At 36.8% G+C, this 18034-nt stretch overlaps 3 protein-coding genes across 3 annotated transcripts; 2 read left to right on the top strand and 1 right to left on the bottom strand.

The window, feature by feature from the left end:
• Window positions 1-1617: 1617 nt before the first annotated feature.
• On the top strand, window positions 1618-4990 carry pou5f3 (POU domain, class 5, transcription factor 3). Its single transcript, XM_059526089.1, has 5 exons — window positions 1618-2667; window positions 2745-2856; window positions 2942-3072; window positions 3754-3918; window positions 3990-4990. Exons 1-5 carry the CDS (start codon window positions 1924-1926, stop codon window positions 4251-4253), a joined length of 1416 nt encoding a protein of 471 aa, XP_059382072.1. The 5' UTR covers window positions 1618-1923; the 3' UTR covers window positions 4254-4990.
• A 1052-nt stretch (window positions 4991-6042) lies between these two features.
• Window positions 6043-7482, bottom strand: LOC132117057 (alpha-(1,3)-fucosyltransferase 7-like). Its single transcript, XM_059526091.1, has one exon. The coding sequence runs from the start codon at window positions 7456-7458 to the stop codon at window positions 6400-6402; it is 1059 nt and encodes a 352-aa protein (XP_059382074.1). The 5' UTR covers window positions 7459-7482; the 3' UTR covers window positions 6043-6399.
• A 6548-nt stretch (window positions 7483-14030) lies between these two features.
• On the top strand, window positions 14031-17571 carry clic3 (chloride intracellular channel 3). Its single transcript, XM_059526088.1, has 6 exons — window positions 14031-14425; window positions 14773-14882; window positions 16002-16127; window positions 16323-16429; window positions 16634-16809; window positions 16942-17571. Exons 1-6 carry the CDS (start codon window positions 14390-14392, stop codon window positions 17104-17106), a joined length of 720 nt encoding a protein of 239 aa, XP_059382071.1. The 5' UTR covers window positions 14031-14389; the 3' UTR covers window positions 17107-17571.
• Window positions 17572-18034: the final 463 nt, after the last annotated feature.

The following is an 18034-nucleotide window of genomic DNA, read 5'->3' as shown; positions in this document are numbered from 1 at the left end:
CGGTCGGGGGTGCACAGCTGTATCGATGAGTCTGCAGAGCTCTTCCAAACTCTAAACAATGTGTAATGAAACAAAAAGGCTACGCTACTTCTTAGCCATTATATTTTGTAAATAGCCCAAGCTATGTTATTTTATAGGCTATTAGGCTATTTTAAGACGCCAAAATGATTTAACAAATTTCAACTTTTATTTTTTTTATTAGGTTATACGAGATTCAACGACGTTTTTCAGGGCTGTTAAATATAATTGTATTTTATAATTTTGCCAACAGCTTATTTGAGTATACTTTTTAAAAACACCGCAACTACATTTCTTAAATATGAAGTAGGCTAGATGGATTTTTACAGTGCACCTAAAATACTCATAATTAGGCTAATAAATAAAACCAGACAAAATCTATTTAGATTAGCTTTTATCTCACACTATAGCCTACATTTATACAAATAAAATCAGAGAGAAATGCATTGTAAATTTAGGACTGATTATGTTTAATTTGGGGGGGGGGGGGGGTATTATGAAAATAAGAAGTGATATGGGAGCACACTTCTACATTTGGAGTAGACCTATCAGAGCATAGAAAATGCTAAAAACATAGGTTAATTTAGAATTTCAAACTTTAATAAAAGAAAACGTTTATATATATATATATATATATATATATATATATATATATATATATATATATATATATATATATATATATATATATATATGCCTACATTATCATGTCATTATAATTAATTGTCTGCTGCGATTTGACTTGGTTAAATTTATAAATACAATTTTGTTGAAAGTAGTTTTTGTTAAACGTAAAAAATACCTAAAGCTAAAAGTGAACTAAAATAATGTCATTCCACATCATAGTAGTAAGCTATTGTTGTCTTTATTTTCAAAATACTCTTGCAAGTATAAACGGCTCCTATCAGTGATTCAACAAGCAGCGTGAAGGTGGGAGATGTGACGCTTGTAATCCAATTGCTTATCAGCAACAGACAAACATTTCACCTTTTATTTGTCGCTCTTGGCCAAATACAACAGCGAAAATACACGTGAATGCAGTTTTACTGATTAAACCGTTTTATTAAATATTTTGTATACATTTTATTACGTTAAAAATACTTTTCTTAATGAAATTTGGTGAACCGAGTTTTTAAGTAGTATAAAATACCTCTTGAAACTGTCTGTTCAATTCGTGCACAATAAAATGCATTTTCCCACGGCTGCCGAGAATTACAATATCAAGAAAACTCATTAAGTGTATATTACTGAAACAAAGTTTACTTAATGTGGCATGAATATAAAACACACATGCATACATAGTGCTATTTGCATTGTAAATACACAACACGCATAAGAGAAAGCTGGATTAGCCTATTATGCATTTCATTTTATGAAATACCTATAGTTTTAATTAAGTAATTTTTTTAAGATTAAATGCATGATTTGTGTACTTTTGGAAAAGGCAAATATACAGATACACCTCACATTCCCAAACACGTTCTCCTCACCCAATGAGAAAACCAAGTTCATTCACAAATTCACCGTCAGCTGTGGCTCATTGTCTCAGGTGACCAATAGGAGAGGAGATGGTCAAGACCCCAGCCTCCAACTCCGATTGATTAGGAAAACCTGTGTGGGACAGGATCAGAATTGAGATTGGGAAGAGTTGGTGCGGTGAGTTTCTAGGCCATTCTGAAGGCCTACTTGATGGCCGTCACACAAGGACTGCGCACATTCCACACAGGTTGATATTGGGATGCAATTTGAGGCTTCGAAATCAAATTTGGTTTACAAAGACTGGTATTTCTACAAGAGCATCCTGGCACTGAGATAATGATCGCCGTTTATTGACTATCAAACCAACAGCCTCAACGCTTTCTCGCTTGAAGTTTTTTTTAATCTACAGAACTTTTTTGTGAGAAGATGACGGAGAGACCACAGAGCCCGACAGGAGCGGACTGCAGACCCTACGAGTTCAACAGGGCCATGTACCCTCAAGCCCCGGGCCTGGATGGACTTGGCGGAGCGTCTTTGCAGTTCGCGCATGGCATGCTTCAGGATCCAAGCCTGCTTTTTAACAAAGCCCATTTCAATGGAATCAGCGCTACAACACACCAAACCTTCTTCCCATTTTCAGGCGATTTTAAAACGAACGATCTGCAAGGTAGTGATTTTGCGCAACCCAAACACTGGTACCCGTTTGCTGCAGCCGAGTTCACCGGGCAGGTCGCGGGTGCGACGGCAGCCATCCAGCCGGCGAACATCAGCCCGCCTATCGCTGAAACCAGGGAACAAATCAAGATTACAGCGGTAAAAACCGAAAAGGATGTTGATGAATACACCAACGAAGAAAACAAGCCGACGTCACAATATAATCTCACACCCGGGACATCATCCGTAACCAACGGCGTGAACTACTACACCCCCTGGAACCCCTCTTTTTGGCCTGGACTGCCTCATATTACGGCCTCCACTAATATTTCTCAAGCTCCCCCGACACCCTCCGCATCATCCCCATCGCTGTCTCCATCTCCACCCGGAAATGGGTTCGGAAGCCTGGGGTTTTTCAACGGAGGCTCCGCGCAAAACACCCCTTCGGTTCAGGCGCAGAGCGCACCCAGGAGCAGCGGCTCCTCCAGTGGAGGGTGCAGTGATTCTGAGGAGGAGGTGAGGTTTTTACCTAAACTAAATGTTAATTTATATCTACCTTTTGTTGGTATAATTAAACAACTTTCAATTTTTAGGAGAATCTGACTACTGAGGACTTGGAGCAGTTTGCCAAAGAGCTCAAACACAAGCGCATCACTCTGGGCTTTACGCAGGCGGATGTGGGGCTCGCGCTGGGAAACCTCTATGGTGAGTTTGAGGTGTCTAACCATTCTATAAACTTGCGTATGAAGGAATCGTTTTAAGTTAAATGTTTAAACGTCTCTGTGTCTAGGCAAAATGTTCAGTCAGACGACTATCTGCCGCTTCGAGGCTCTCCAACTCAGTTTCAAGAATATGTGCAAACTGAAGCCGCTGCTCCAGAGGTGGTTGAATGAGGCAGAGAATTCCGAAAACCCTCAGGATGTAAGTACACTTCATTAGCCTACTGTAGAGGGCGCTCAAAAAGGCGACCACTGTTGTTGAACTTGATCGTATTTCGCCTCAGTCACCTGTCTAATTGGACAGGCTGTGACTGTTAAGTATAGAATGCTAGTGTTGTCTTTTAGTGAGTTGAAAATTGAACACCTTATCAGTGTAAAAAACATAGTGTACTGTGAGCTTTTTAAGCTTTTCAGGTGTGTGCTACGTTACACCATTTCACCCTTCACCAGGAATGGTAAAGTTACTTTGGAAATTTAATGGGGTACAGATTACAAGTTACCCAATTTAAAATGTAATGAGTTGTGTAATTATTTTAAGTAGCCTATTAATATAACTGATTACTTTCTGATTATTCTTCTAAAATTCTAATGAAGGTTTTAACCGTTAATCATTTTTATACATAACCAGGCGGAGTTAACATTACTATTTATGGTACTGCATAGAAATATCAGGCTACAAGACGACCTGCAAAATTTGTATTCATGTTCATTATGTAATACGTATTTGACAATTCAATTCAGCGATTGAATTGACTAGTAAGCATAAGATGTTCCAGAAATGCTTGCATAATTGTACATTTAAATCTCTTATTTCAGACATATGTAGAACAAGTGTTTTTTTTTTTTTTTTGTACCTCATTGCCTATTCTTCTATATGTTCCAGATGTACAAAATTGAACGGGTGTTCGTGGACACAAGAAAAAGAAAGCGGAGAACCAGTTTGGAGGGCACCGTCCGTTGTGCTCTGGAGTCGTACTTTATGAAGTGCCCCAAACCCAACACTCTGGAGATCACACACATATCTGATGACCTAGGCTTGGAGAGAGATGTAAGCATGCATCAGTCTTTGGATCCATCATAAGATCCAATTTGACCTAATCTCTGTCCTTTTTTCTTTAGGTAGTACGTGTGTGGTTCTGCAACCGTAGACAAAAGGGAAAACGTCTAGCATTGCCCTTTGATGACGAATGTGCTGAAGCACAGTATTATGAGCAGAGTCCACCACCTCCACCCCACATGGCTGGCACAGCCCACCCAGGGCAAGGCTATCCTGGACCATCCCATCCTGGAGGAGCCCCTGCCCTATACATGCCATCCCTCCACCGACCTGAGGTCTTTAAAAATGCTCTGCACCCTGGACTGGTGGGTCACCTCACCAGCTAAACTTTATAGAAATGCTCCAAGCCAAGCTATGGGTCAGATCAGTCATATGATTTATGTAAACATTGCATTTTGTTTTTTCTTTTTTTTTTCTTTCCATATATTCCTTGGTATGCTCTGATTGCACACTAGTAAGCTGGTGAATCATTGTATGATGGGTGCCTTGTTGAACTAATGCGTTTGCACATGAAGTCATGGGTTCAGATGTGATTTTTATAGTTGGTTTTTATTACTTTTTACTCCTGTATCAATTTTTAATGTACATATTTCATTCAATATTTGATGATTCCCAAAGTATATTTCCATATTGTCTCCATACATTGTTTTTCTCCACCTTTCTGTGTGAACTGGCAGCAAATTCAAGACTTCATTAGTTTAATTACTTGATTTTTAAAGAGATGGATTTTTTTTTTTTTTACTACAATTTGGAGGAGACCTTCTTCAGATGGTTTGCAAAGGACATCAGTCACTGTTCTTTTTCTCTAAATGCTTGCACTCTTCCATCTCCAATTGAAAGTGATTCTAGGTGTAATATCTTTTTATCAGGGTGATTGATGAAATTTGCTGCCAGTTTGAAATCCTCTCTGTGGAGGTCATGTGCCTTATCTTTTTGGTGTTTATCATGCATGCTCATCCCTATGCAATGTAAATGAAAGTCATATTTGATAATTTATTGACGTTTATTGCTCAACACATGCAATATCATTGGGTAGCAATTAAAACATTTCCATTGACAGTCACTTCTTGTTTCTCTCCCTTTTTTTTTTTTTTCCAACAGATGAAGTTCTTGGTTTAAAACTTGTTTAATTTTATATCAATTAAATCTAAACTTATTCACTGCAAAGAAAAAGTTTGATAAGGGGATTGATTTTTATTTTTTTCAAGAACCCACCATTTTTTACAAATTAACTGGTTTAATTTGTTTCACCATAGCCCCAACAGCGTACATCGCAATAGAACCTATGTTTTCGCAGCAAAGGTGAACACCATAAATGGTGTTTATACATCCATGGTGCTGCTGATGCTGTCAATATGAATTCAAATAAATACTGCATTATGGGTTATTCGCACCGAACATGTTTTTGCATTCCACTGCGCTGCTTTCCCATGGAAACATACACTAGATTTTACACATGACAAAATGTACCACAGGTCTAACTTTTAAAAAAGCATATATTTAGACCTTGCATTTTCCTGGTTTTAAATTTAAAAGCATTCGCTTAATGGTCCCTTATAGAGGCTTCTCCCGTAGAACATGTTTTTGCATTTTACTGCACTGCTTTGACCTTTTTCGTTTTTCTTTTTTCATGTCACAGTCCATGTCTTGTGACTCGCATTTCTGCTTTCCGCTGCACTTTTTCCACAGTTTTTTCCACTATTTTAATCATGCCTTATGGCCATATTTGCATTGTAGTTTGCATGAGATAACTTTTAAAAAACGCAGTTTACGTTGCAGAAGACAACATTCGAAAAATGCAGCTTTTTTTCATCCCACTACCCCATAGTGGTTTCGTTTTTTTTTTTGCATGTAAACTGGCACTACATGGATTTTTTTAATTTTGTGCATGCATCTCCAGCCATATCACCCTTTAGCCCAAGACTGGTTGCCCACTTAAGCTAAGCAGGGCTGAGCCTGGTCAGTACCTGTATGGGGAACCTCCTGGAAAAACCAGGTGCTGCTGGAAGAGGTGTTAGTGAGGCCAGCAGGGGGTGCTCACCCTGTGGTCTGTTTGGGTCCTAGCGCCCCAGTATTTTGATGGGGACACCATACTGTTAAAAAAAGCATCGTCCTTCTTATAAGACCAAGGTCCTGACTCTCTGTGGTCTTTAAAAATCCCAGGATGTCCTTCGAAAAAGAGTAGGGGTAAACCCCAGTGTCCTGGCCAAATTTGTCCCTTGGCCTCTGATCATCATGGCCTTCTAACAATCCCCATATTCTGGTTGGCCAATAAGATGGTGTTTGGTGGGTGTTCTGGATCAATATGCCTGCCATCTCATCATCCAGGTGGATGCTGCACACTGGCGGTGGATGAGGAGATCCTCCTCTCACAATGTAAAGCGCTTTGAGTGCCTAGAAAAGCGCTATATGAATTTAAGGAATTATTATCTTTTGCAGCGTTTTAGGTACAAATGTCAGCTGCCTGTTAAGTTACCATTTTGTCCACACTCTCAAATCCTCATAAACCTTTTGAGTTGGAAATTGTCCGTAGATGGGACAGATATTGCAAAGTCTCTCTCTCCAGTCTGTATATAATTTAACTGTATAGTCTTTTCTCCAGGTAAAATATGCATTATACTTTTCTGGATCTTTAGTTAGGCCTCTCAAATACTCAGCCAGGCCCTTAATAGATTTAAAATCATCCACATGGATGAAGGAATTTGGAGGCACCACAGCTTCATAGTCTGTGCGTGGTGGTCCGAGCACCACAGGCACAGTCCCAGCCTGGAAAGCGTTTCTCCAGAGCTTCTCAGTGATATAGTGTGGAGACTGTGTGTTTTCAAAGGCCAGGTAGAAATAACAGCGTGAAATCGTTGGAAGCAGAGCCTCCTTTGGTAGATGTTTGCTGACGGCAAGGCCATACTTTTGCACTTTGAGGTTCTGGTTTAGCTCTTGGAACACTGCACTCCTTTTGTGCCATTTTTGGTAGTTGCTTACCACCCAACAGGCTTCATAACTCTTGTTTTTTGGTATAACAAAGTCTAAATCTGGTTTCCTTCTCTGTAACAGCTTCCCATAGGGCACAGTGATGTCAGCTTGAGGGTGATATGACATGGTGAGGTTGAAAAGGGTGTTGTATTGCGAAAAGTTGCCGTTGTTTTGTGGAGCTTCTAAAGAAAGCCATACCCACCTCTGTTTGGCGGACCGATGGAAATTCACTGGAAGGTGCTGTTTATGCAGCCTTAGCTCAAAGTGATGAAAAACCACTATATCTGCACTATTATAGAGAGTGCGATTGTCCCCTAGCACACATCCAGAGATGCCATAGTCCCTCAGACACACGTCCCCTGAAAGGCTATACCGGGTACCATATGGCCAGTACCACAACAGGATTGAGATATTGTTTGGGAGTGACGCTTTGCTGCCATTGAGATGTTTTCGTTGTTTATCAACCACCTGCAACCACCTGTAGATAACGCTAATGGTCAGGAATAAAACAAAGAGAGTCTTTAGGAGTTGCAGATACCTTTTCTTCACTTTGCAATACATCTTAAGCTGGAGCCCATATGCATGCTGTGGAAGTAGCAGAATTGGTTGTTAATTTTTTTGTTTTGTTATATTTTTGTTATTTGTCATGCAAGTCCTACAACTTTCTCCCTTACTGTAGATGACAAGTGGAGTGACCATTAGACCATCTCTTCATTCAACCAGAATCTGGCTTTCTATATATATCTTTCAGAGAAGAAATTGTAATTCAAAATGTACACTATAGCTCTTCCGGAAATAGCACATTATCTTTCTCCTTTTTTTCTTTGCTAAACGCCTTATATGACGTTATATCTCTGCAAAAAAAAAATAACTTTTGCTACACAAATTGAACAAAATGTACTTTTGAATCACTGTTAGTTTTATTTATACACTATTATAGTATTTATTATATTTCAAATCAGCTTTTATTCTAACACTCAGTTTTCATTTAAGTTTTAGTAATTTGTGCTTTTGTCATTTTTATTTTTAATTTAGTTTTTAATTTAATTTATTTAGTTTTTTTATATTTCTGCTTAGTTTTAATTTATAGCCTATTTATTTTAGTTTTATATCTACTTCTGGAGCTTTCATTTATTTTATTTATTTATTTTGTACCAAGTATGTTGTTTTAGTTAACAATAACGTTTTCTTCTTTTTGTTTTTTCTACAAAATGTTTTAAATCAACTACATTCACATGAGGTAAGGACTACAGTGATAATAGAAGCCTAATAAATCTTCCCCTTTCATCAGAGACAAATTGATGAATTAATAAGGACTGACTGCAACTGCAAATATAGTATTTCTAAAATAGCAATGATAAATGAAAACATTTACTTTTGTGTAATCCACCAACAATTAAATCCCCCTGAAGATATAAAGAAAAACAGAAGTACATTAAAAGATCAAGGTATATTGTAGAATTCTTGCCTGTGTCTTTTGGAAACGTGTCTTGTGTGGAAGACCACAGCTGTCGAGACCCTCTAGAAAGAAAATGTGAAGTGGAGGATAGGTGGTGGGCTGTCCTGTCATTTAATGATGGAAATATTTACTCTGACTTTATGTTCTTCCTCCCTTTCATACCTTCCCCTTCCCCATTTTGCATCGCCCCCATGATTATTAAAACATCAGACTTGACAAAAGCTACATTTCCTCATTAACAGGTCCAGAATGTAGAACTTGATGTAATGCCTTTCAGTGTACCATACCTTCTAATAAATGTCTCCTTGATGTTTACTACCTTACAGGGCATTGAATGTCTCTTAAAGCACTACAAACTATGGCTAAAAGAACAGAACGAATGAGCTTTTTCGATTTTGAATTTATCAGTGCGTGTATCAGTGTCTGACTGTGGTTTCTGAAATACTACAGGAGGAGGAAGTGAGTATTTGCAAAACTCTTCGCCTCATGCTCACAAATTCATCTTCCCCATTATGCTGCCTGTGCTTTTATTTAAAAAGAGAAGTGAAAAGTGACTAGACTTAAAGACAAGAAAACAGACTCAATTCTGTTGACTTAAACAGAACCAGCATAGCATCACAGACCTACTGAAAATGTCAGCTGATATATATATCATCCTCATTACCAGGGCAGTGCACAGACATTTTGAGGGGCAGTGGCCCAAACCAAAAAAGGGGGCACAAGGGGGTGGGTGCTTGTTAATACAAATGATGTAGTTATATAGTACAGAGAATACAGCACACTCTTATAATTTCAGACTTTATTGTAGATGTTTTGATAAGAGTGGGCTCTCCCTCACTCTCTGAGCCTGCTTCTGTCTTATCTTAAATAGAAGTAGAGGAGAGTGGGGTAAGTTGAGCCAGTGGGTAAATTGACCCACCCCGTTTCTTGGCAACTGTACACTTTTACTGTCTTGTGACCTTGTATTTTGGAAGCACCCGTAATTTCCAGACCAGATAAGGATAAACACATGGGGGTGAATGGAGAGCATCCATTTACTTTAAAAACTATAACAAATGTAATGGTTGTTACATCAAAGCAAATTGATCCAGGTTTAAATATATTTATGATACATATAGGTGATTTAGCAACATATAACAGCATGCAAATCATTTAGCTAAGTATTAGCTTGAACAGATAAGCAACAGAGCCATTCTTTTCCAAAATGGCAACTATGGGCAAAGTGAGCCAAATGTTGTTGGGTAAACCAAGTCAGCATTTTAACTTACCCCATCATAAGGCACTGTAGTTAAAGTCATATGACGCAATTTCAATTGTTCCTTTCTCTTTGGAGTGTTACAAGCTCTTGGTGCATTAAGCAGATCTATGAAGTTGCAAAGACTAAAGTCTCAAATCCAAAGAGATGTTCTTTATAAAAGTTAGGACTCGTCCACACCCCCACATGTCTAAGACAAATCTTCCCATAATATGTGGGAAGATTTGCATAACGTGGCCCAGATGTTCACTCAAAGAAAGAATATATATATCACGTTTATAATGGGTTTTATGTTTATGTCCCGTTGCTCCGGCCGGACAAGCATCACAATTTATTAAGAGGCGTAACATTTCCATCACACGCTTGAGGTCAATCACAATGCACTGGATAGCTGGCCAATAACAGCACACCTCGCTTTTCAGAGAGATGAGCCTTGTAGAAATAGAGGAGAAACAATAATGTACAGAATGTGGAAAATAATGTGTTTTTTTAAACCTTACACCTCATAAACACATTTCATTACACCAAATACACAAACTAAAGTTCTTTTTAGCAGCATCATGACCCCTATAAGTTAAATCTCTGAATTATAAACTGGTATTTTAATGTGATATTACTGCTTAAGTTTATCGCATATTTATATAATTTGTTTTTTATTTGATAGGGACAGTGTACAAGGGCACCAATTCCTTCTCTGATGAGAACCAGAAAATGCTTTTCATCGCATTATAACCAGATATAACTTTCCACCTGTAGTACCTAATGGCCAACAAACTCTCTGTTTAGTCTGGTTTTAGGAAGCTACATCTTTGGTGTTCAACATATTGTTTCAAAAACGCAAACAATTAAATATTGAAATTTAAACTGCATTTGGTTGGTTTTATGTTGTTAAAGTTAACTTCATGAAAATAAATATGACTGTTTGTAAAAGGATTTTATGAAATTAATTTATTGATATTATTATTATTATTATTATCATTTATTTCACATGGGTTTGAATCAGATTTGGTCAGAAGGTCATTTTACACCCAGATGGTGCATCTTACCCACTGACTCGACTCGGGTCAACATACCCCTAACCTGGGCCAAACTGAGCCATGGGAACACTTTTTTATAAGAAGCCATATTTTTTTTAACCCCTTGTCATAGATACATTCTGATCATTTAAAATGAGAGGAATCCTTTCATTATTCCTATCTGCAGGCACTGCAGTCATTACAAATCTGTATGACCTAATTTCTTCCACAGAACATGAAAAAACTATTTAGAAAAATGTATTTTTTTGTTGTTGCAGGCCTACATAAAATTAAATTAATATGTTGTATATTACCCCACTTACTTTGCATGGGCTAAAATATTCCTTCATTTTTGCTCAACAGAAGAAAGAATGTCATGTTGTAATGAGGTGACCTCAAAATGTTAAAGGGTTAGTTCACCCCAAAAATGAAAATTCTGTCACTAATTAGTCTACTCACCCTCATGTCGTTCCAGACTCGTAATACCCGCAGTGGTGTAACGTAACAAAGTAAAAATACTTAGTTACAGTACTTAAACTATCCCTTTAAGGACTCGATTTTTAAGTGCCTCAGAGTTACCTCACACAAATTTAACACAAGATGGCAGTGTTTCTTCTTTTTCTTCTTCACGAAAATGACTTTTGAACTCTCATCATCTGATTAAATATAATATTTTCATTCACAAAACAATGCTTTTAAGGTATGATTTACTGTTCAAATCTCAGTGCTGCTGTAAAATTTGTAAGGAATAATTGACGACGGGCTGTTCGCGGAGAGGCCGTTACACCTCGGGTGTGCATTATTTTTCTAATAATTTAACAGCCCGGAGTCAATTATTTCGCTTACGGTTACCACACCTCAAGACATCGATCCGATGATTTATTTAAAGGGATTCGTCCGGTTTTTGTAATTAAATCGCTATTATTAGTAGGACTATTTCTTCCACATCTCGTCCACCCTCTCTTTTGCTAGTCAGGTTACCAAAACGACGTTTTAAAGCTGGTAACGGAGGTTTGAGCCATTGATAGCATTCTACTGCAGTTATAAATGAAGTTATTAGAAAGAGAGCAAGAGAGACAGAGACACAGACAGAGAGAAAAAGCGAGCGAGCTTGTGTGAATTAGTCTAACGTACCTCTGTGCATCTCTAAACACTCATCTGCTGCAGCGTCATGAAAACAGCGCTTACATCTGTTATTACATCGCTAGTGAGAAATGTCATGTGTAGCCTTTAAGTGTCTTAAGTTACACTATATAGGATAACTGATCGCCAGTGCAGCGCTGACTGTAACAACTTTGTGACCGTTATTACTGTTAACTATGTGAAGTGATATGGAAATGTAATGCGGTCAGGAGAGCTGCCTGGAACTACGTTTGCCATGCGTTTCCCAGAACCAGGGCCGTATTAAGAGCTCACTGGGCCCCGGGGCTATGAGATACTGCAGGGCCCCCCCCCACCACTTTAGGTCACCAACTATAGAGAGAGAGAAAAAAACTAATTTTTCTAAAACACTTCTGAAGTTGTTTTACATAAATATAATCTAGAATCATTCAGAATAACCAATTGTTGCCAATTCCTTTACAATATACAATTAAGAAAATAGCTAATTGAAAAACATAAAGCACTGAATAATATGATATTGTATAAAGTAATCAAATATACAATACATAGTTTTCACTATAAATTCAACATTCATTCTTATTTATTTTACAAAAGTGATTGAATCAAGGGCGGTAAAGTACCTTCTTTCTGATGTTTGATTAACATTGACGCAAATGGCGACAGCAGCTTTATTAGCAGCTTCTGTCACTTTAAGACCTCAGGGTCTGAACTCAAGTCAAGTTCACCATGGTCTCAAAACGAGCATCTACAAAATGAATTCTCTCCCGGTGACATGCCCCCACGGAAGAAAATTTTGAAAAATAACCCCTGAAATGATGACTTCTGGTGAATGTTGTGGAAACTAATTGATACATTTAGATAAATATATTTCATACATTATAGCATATTCTAATACAACTTATTAAGCCTATATATTTATAGAATAGCAAAGTAGGCCTAATCAATATACAAGACTGAACCACATAGATGTGGTATAGATAGATATAAAGGCCATCATGATCATTTTGCCAACAATGAACCATGGATTTGTTTAGTTTATAATACATTTTATTTTTAACTTAAACAATTACAACATATAACATTCAAAACTCATCGGCTTAGACTGCATTTGAAGAAAAATAAAATGTTTTCTGTAGCCTTGTGCAAACTTATTCAATAGAATTAGACTTCTAGAATTTTAGTTTTTTTCCACTGCAAAAAATTAAATTTTTAATTTAATTAGACAACATTTTAAGGAAGTGTAGTGAAAATATCTTTATATAATTGATATGATTTATATGGTTTTAGTGTTTTGGTATTTATAATTACCCTGGTAATTTTTGCAAGAGTTGATATCATATTTTTCCAGATTAAAACTGGTTCAGTTGACGTTGTTTTAATTAATTACTAATAGTTAAATGACTCAGACTAATTTAAACAAAGGCTGTGTGGTGATTCAGTACATTCAATCTCTGTGTTAACATGTAGTAGCTTGTGTTTGAAATGGGTGTTTAAATCAAGTATTTTGGTTTCTTCGATGCCTCTTTCGGCTAACAACAAGAAAATAGAGCTTTTAGCTAGTTACCATATTTAAATTCGAAAGAGTTTCACAGATTTCCTCAACAATCAGTGCAGAAAATTTTGTACATTTATTAAAATCATAATATTGGCATAAATCAAGGACATTGGATTAAAGGGTGTCTAACATTTTTGCATTTTTGAAACAGTTGCCATGTTTCTTCTGTGAAAACAAAAAAATGTTGGCGTGGTTACAACATATAATACAAATTAAAACAAGTATTCAAATAACTGATTTGTCATGCACCGCTAAATGGCAGTTGATATGTCACACCTCATACCTGTAGTAAATCACTCTCTCTCGACCCTTTTTTCTACTTTCTTTACCATCAAACACAATGGCGGTCAGGGTTCTTCAAAAGAGATCAAAAATACAGTAATTAAAGTATTGTCACAAAATGTTAACCAAATAACCATATACGTTGAATAAAGCAGAGTGTGCATGAAGCTAATAGTCCATATTAAAATCTGTTATCATTGACTCTTTATTTTTAAGCAAAGTTTAGCAAAATGTCGAATTGTATGGAAAAGTGCAGCGTGAACATACGGTCAAACATCTCCTTCTGTGATCTATGGAAGAAAAAAAAAATCATATGTTTTTGAAACAACATGACACTGCGTAAATGATAACAGAATTCTTGTTTTGGGGTAAACCTAAATGACTATGTTCCTGTACTAGCAGTGGAGGATGATGGGAGTAGGACAGAACAGAGCACTTTTGGAGAGAAATTTTTCTATGACTAAAGCCACAGAGAATGAGGGAAGATACAGGTTGGACAGGTTCGGCCAGTGGGCTGGTATTCCGAACACCCGAGACCGATGGGGTGTGGTGGGAGTTTGGGTTCTAGAAGGGAAACGATAGAAACTGCGGCTGGGAGAGGATGAAGGAAAGGTGCTGCTTTTAGTACCATCAGAACAACTTAATACTTCAGAGGTCAAAGCAGGAGACAAACACATCCAAGTGTGAACACGTGAAGTGAAGTGGATTTCTAAGAAGACTGTGAGACGAATTGATGTAAACCGACCGAGATCCTGGGCAACTGAGACACCGCATAAAGAGAAGGAGGTAGAGGGGGACCAGAGATGGCTGAAGCAGCAAAGATTGAACTATTTGTCAAGGTCAGTGCTTAAACAGTCAAATAGTATCAAATAGTCAATTTGTTGTTGTTAGGCTTAACTCGATTTCTTAAAGATATAGCATGTAAAAGTTTGTCTCTTGCAATCTAACCCTTGCTCAAAATGGTTGTACTTCCAATCATTCCTATGACATAACCCTTGAAAACAACACTGAATTTAATACTAATGATAAGATCTGTAAAATGTCTGAACAAAAGCGAAATTACTTTAAGTAGCAAAAACATGAAAATCTTAATGCTGATGTCAACGTCATATTTTTTCAGGAAGTAGTTCCATGTTTCTACCATTTTAGGACATTTAAAGGTTTACTAACTGAATGTTGTCTTCAGGCAAGCGATGATGGTGAAAGTGTTGGCAACTGCCCGTTTTGTCAGCGGCTCTTCATGATACTCTGGCTTAAGGGGGTCAACTTCACCCTCACCACAGTGGACATGAAGAGGTGAGGGATGCCATCAGGATAACAGTTCTTATCAGATTCTGTCCCTTAGGAAAGAAAAATCACAATGAAATTTCTTTAGATCTCGTTGTTTCACCTAGACAACAAGATTAAATGAGTGCAAATTGTGATCTACAGGAGATATTTTTCTCTGGAGGAAAAAAAAACTCCCTTTAGCAGAGATCTAAACAATGTATCAAACCCAAAAGTCAGAAATATCAGTATAAACGTAAATATTTCTTATCAAACTCAAATGATCTGAGCTGTTAGGTTTTATGGCAGTGTACTTTTACTGTGCGTGATCATTTGTCTCATTAGGGCCCGAGCACTGCAGTGCTCTTCTCTTAAGGAACTGCTGAGAAAAAGTTAGTACAAGCTAAAATGACTTTAGAACTGCGAGCTATGAAATAACTTCTGAGGGATATAATTCCTCTGAGTTTTTTTGAGGGGTGCATGTTTTTTTTTTGTTTTTTTTTCTCGCGATGTTGGAGCCCTCTACAGTTAAAAGGGTGGATTTCACTCTCGTAAATATATCACTGTACAGTGCACAGCTGTAAAATGAATTTGTTGCTGCTGTATTTCTTACCTGCGTACAGCTAGCAGCAAAAACCAGAAGCTAACAGTAAATTAAAATGTATACCTATTAGATTGTGTTTAATTAAATTCTACACCTATCCTAATTCTAAACCTACCCCTTACAATAATGCAAACATAGTAATTAATGATGTACAGTGTGAGAAAAATTATGGTTTATTGATGTGCGCATGCCCAGTAGTTTTGCTGTATCCCTTTTAGCCTTACAAACATATACACTCCCAGAACAGATGTTTGGAGGTAGTGTGAGAGAGAGAAGCATTTTCCCTTATTAGAAGTCAGTCTATCATCAGATTCATTTTCATTTTATAGAGAGAGAGAGGAGAAAAAACTACATACAGGTCTAAAAACTATATAGGTCAGTTTTTATGAGGCATCTCTTAATGCCTTTCGGACTGTTTTTGATTTGTAGCAGAAAAGGTAAATCTACTAGAAATACACTAGAATTTATGGCTTTAACAGCACATCCACTAAACTAATACCAGAAAATGATTAAACTCATGACTATTTATTTTTCTTTATTTCTAGAGCTCCAGAGGTTCTGAAGGACTTGGCTCCAGGTTCTCAGCCCCCTTTCCTCATCTATAACGAAGAGGTCCGTACTGACACCAACAAAATTGAAGAGTTTCTGGAAGAGACCCTTGCTCCCCCACAGTGAGTATGCATTTATTTAGCACCAGACCAAAAATTTCAAGTATTGCGTTCCTGAAATATAAGAATTCCAATATATATATATATATCTTACTGTTTTTAACAAATGCCATAATGTTATAAATTCAACTCATTATGACATGAAATGAAGTTATGCCAGCATCATCAAGTTAACATTTTTGTACCATTGCATTACAGGTATCCAAAGTTATGCTGCCGCTATAAGGAGTCTAACACGGCAGGAGATGACATCTTTCACAAATTCTCAGCATACATTAAAAATCCCAATCCTGGGCTCAATGACAGTAAGGGTCACCCTTAGTTATTTTGGCAGCGAACCTTAGAAAGTCACCTTAAGACTTGAAGCCATTTTATGTTTAAAGTATGAAGGCTGTCACTTCTAAAGCATTTGGGAAAAAATGTTGCTCTAATTGGTTTATAATACACTCAGATAGATTTGAATATCAATTAGGCCTAATTAATGGTATGGTTAAATGTGTACCTTTCAGTGCTGGAGAAGAAATTTCTAAAGAGTTTGATGAAGTTGGATCAATACCTGTTGACTCCCCTTCCTCATGAACTGGACCAGAATCCAGATTCATCCCAATCCACAAGACATTACCTGGATGGAAATGCACTCTCTCTTGCTGACTGCAACCTGCTTCCGAAACTGAACATTGTCAAGGTCCCTTTTCCCCCATTTGGCAAATTAAGTAAATTGTATATTGTAGTGCTGATATTATATGAGGTGAAATCTTCTCTATGGTCATTAAGCTTCATCTTGCTCATAGATTTAAATGTTTTGTTGACTTTATAGGTGGTGTGCAAGAAGTACCGTGGTTTTGAGATCCCTGCAGAGCTAAAAGGCCTCACAAAGTACTTGGACAAAGCATACAAGGATGATGTGTTCCACCTCACCTGCCCCAAAGACAAAGAGATCCTTCTTGCCTACCATTCAGTGGCCAAATATCTCAACAAGTAAAAATGGATTTCAAAGGAGGAGGAGGACAATGATTGCGTGGAATTCATTGTAAAGATTTTTTTTTGTCTGTGTACCCCCAAAACTGCCTTATTATAAATGTTTTCTTAATGGGAATTTTGATTAATGGAGTATTTTATGGGTGGAGGTTGTTTTCGTTCATCATTTAAAAACCACAATTGTGAATACCAGACGCCTGCCTTGTTTGTTTCTGCAATTTTTAGTATTTAAATGTGTCACTTTTGTCTGTGGTTTTAATGGATTATTTTTGTCTGATTGCCACTCATTTAGAAACGTCTGTGAATGTTGTTTTTAACGGCTGAGTGAAATGAGACATGCAACTGGTCTGAAATTCAAGACAAAGCACTATACTAGACAACTGATGTTATTGATGTCAAAGGACACTCTTGAAACTTCCAGAATGTATAAAACGGCTTGCAAACAAATAAAATTCATATGGAAGTAAAATGCTACATTTTGTTGCATTTGGTCAAGAGAACTTAGAGAAACACAAATGTACACTGAATTGTCTCAACACTTTTCCCACAGTCAACAGCACAAAACTTGTAGGCTGTTACATAATTAGCTACATAATTAGACTTAATATTATTATGAAAGTTCCACATACATGGTTTTGAATCAATGGTCTGGCTCATTTTTTTTTATATGCACGACATAATATTATGTTTATATATATATGTATGTATATGTATGTATGTATATATATATGTATGTATATATATGTATATATATGTATATATATATATATATATATATATATATATATATATATATATATATATATATATATATATATATATATATATATATATATATATATATATATATATATAAAAAATTAACGTATGAATAAATTTGAATTGATTATTTTTTTATTATGCACCATAATAACTATGTAAAATTTGTGTTA

The sequence above is a fragment of the Carassius carassius genome, chromosome 36 (assembly GCF_963082965.1).
Source record: "Carassius carassius chromosome 36, fCarCar2.1, whole genome shotgun sequence".
NCBI classification, from domain to species: Eukaryota; Metazoa; Chordata; class Actinopteri; order Cypriniformes; family Cyprinidae; genus Carassius; species Carassius carassius.
Note: the sequence above shows the minus strand (reverse complement) of the source record. Positions and strands in the feature narration are given on the sequence as shown.

Bases quoted from the DNA above. Each gene is read 5' to 3' on its own strand.
- pou5f3 (XM_059526089.1), top strand. From the start codon at position 1,924: ATGACGGAGAGACCACAGAGCCCGACAGGAGCGGACTGCAGACCCTAC. The intron at 2,857-2,941 runs GTGAGTTTGAGG...CTCTGTGTCTAG, and splicing joins CGCGCTGGGAAACCTCTATG to GCAAAATGTTCAGTCAGACG. The intron at 3,073-3,753 runs GTAAGTACACTT...TATATGTTCCAG, and splicing joins ATTCCGAAAACCCTCAGGAT to ATGTACAAAATTGAACGGGT.
- LOC132117057 (XM_059526091.1), bottom strand. From the start codon at position 7,458: ATGTATTGCAAAGTGAAGAAAAGGTATCTGCAACTCCTAAAGACTCTC.
- clic3 (XM_059526088.1), top strand. From the start codon at position 14,390: ATGGCTGAAGCAGCAAAGATTGAACTATTTGTCAAG. The intron at 14,426-14,772 runs GTCAGTGCTTAA...TGTTGTCTTCAG, and splicing joins AGATTGAACTATTTGTCAAG to GCAAGCGATGATGGTGAAAG. The intron at 16,128-16,322 runs GTGAGTATGCAT...ATTGCATTACAG, and splicing joins GAGACCCTTGCTCCCCCACA to GTATCCAAAGTTATGCTGCC.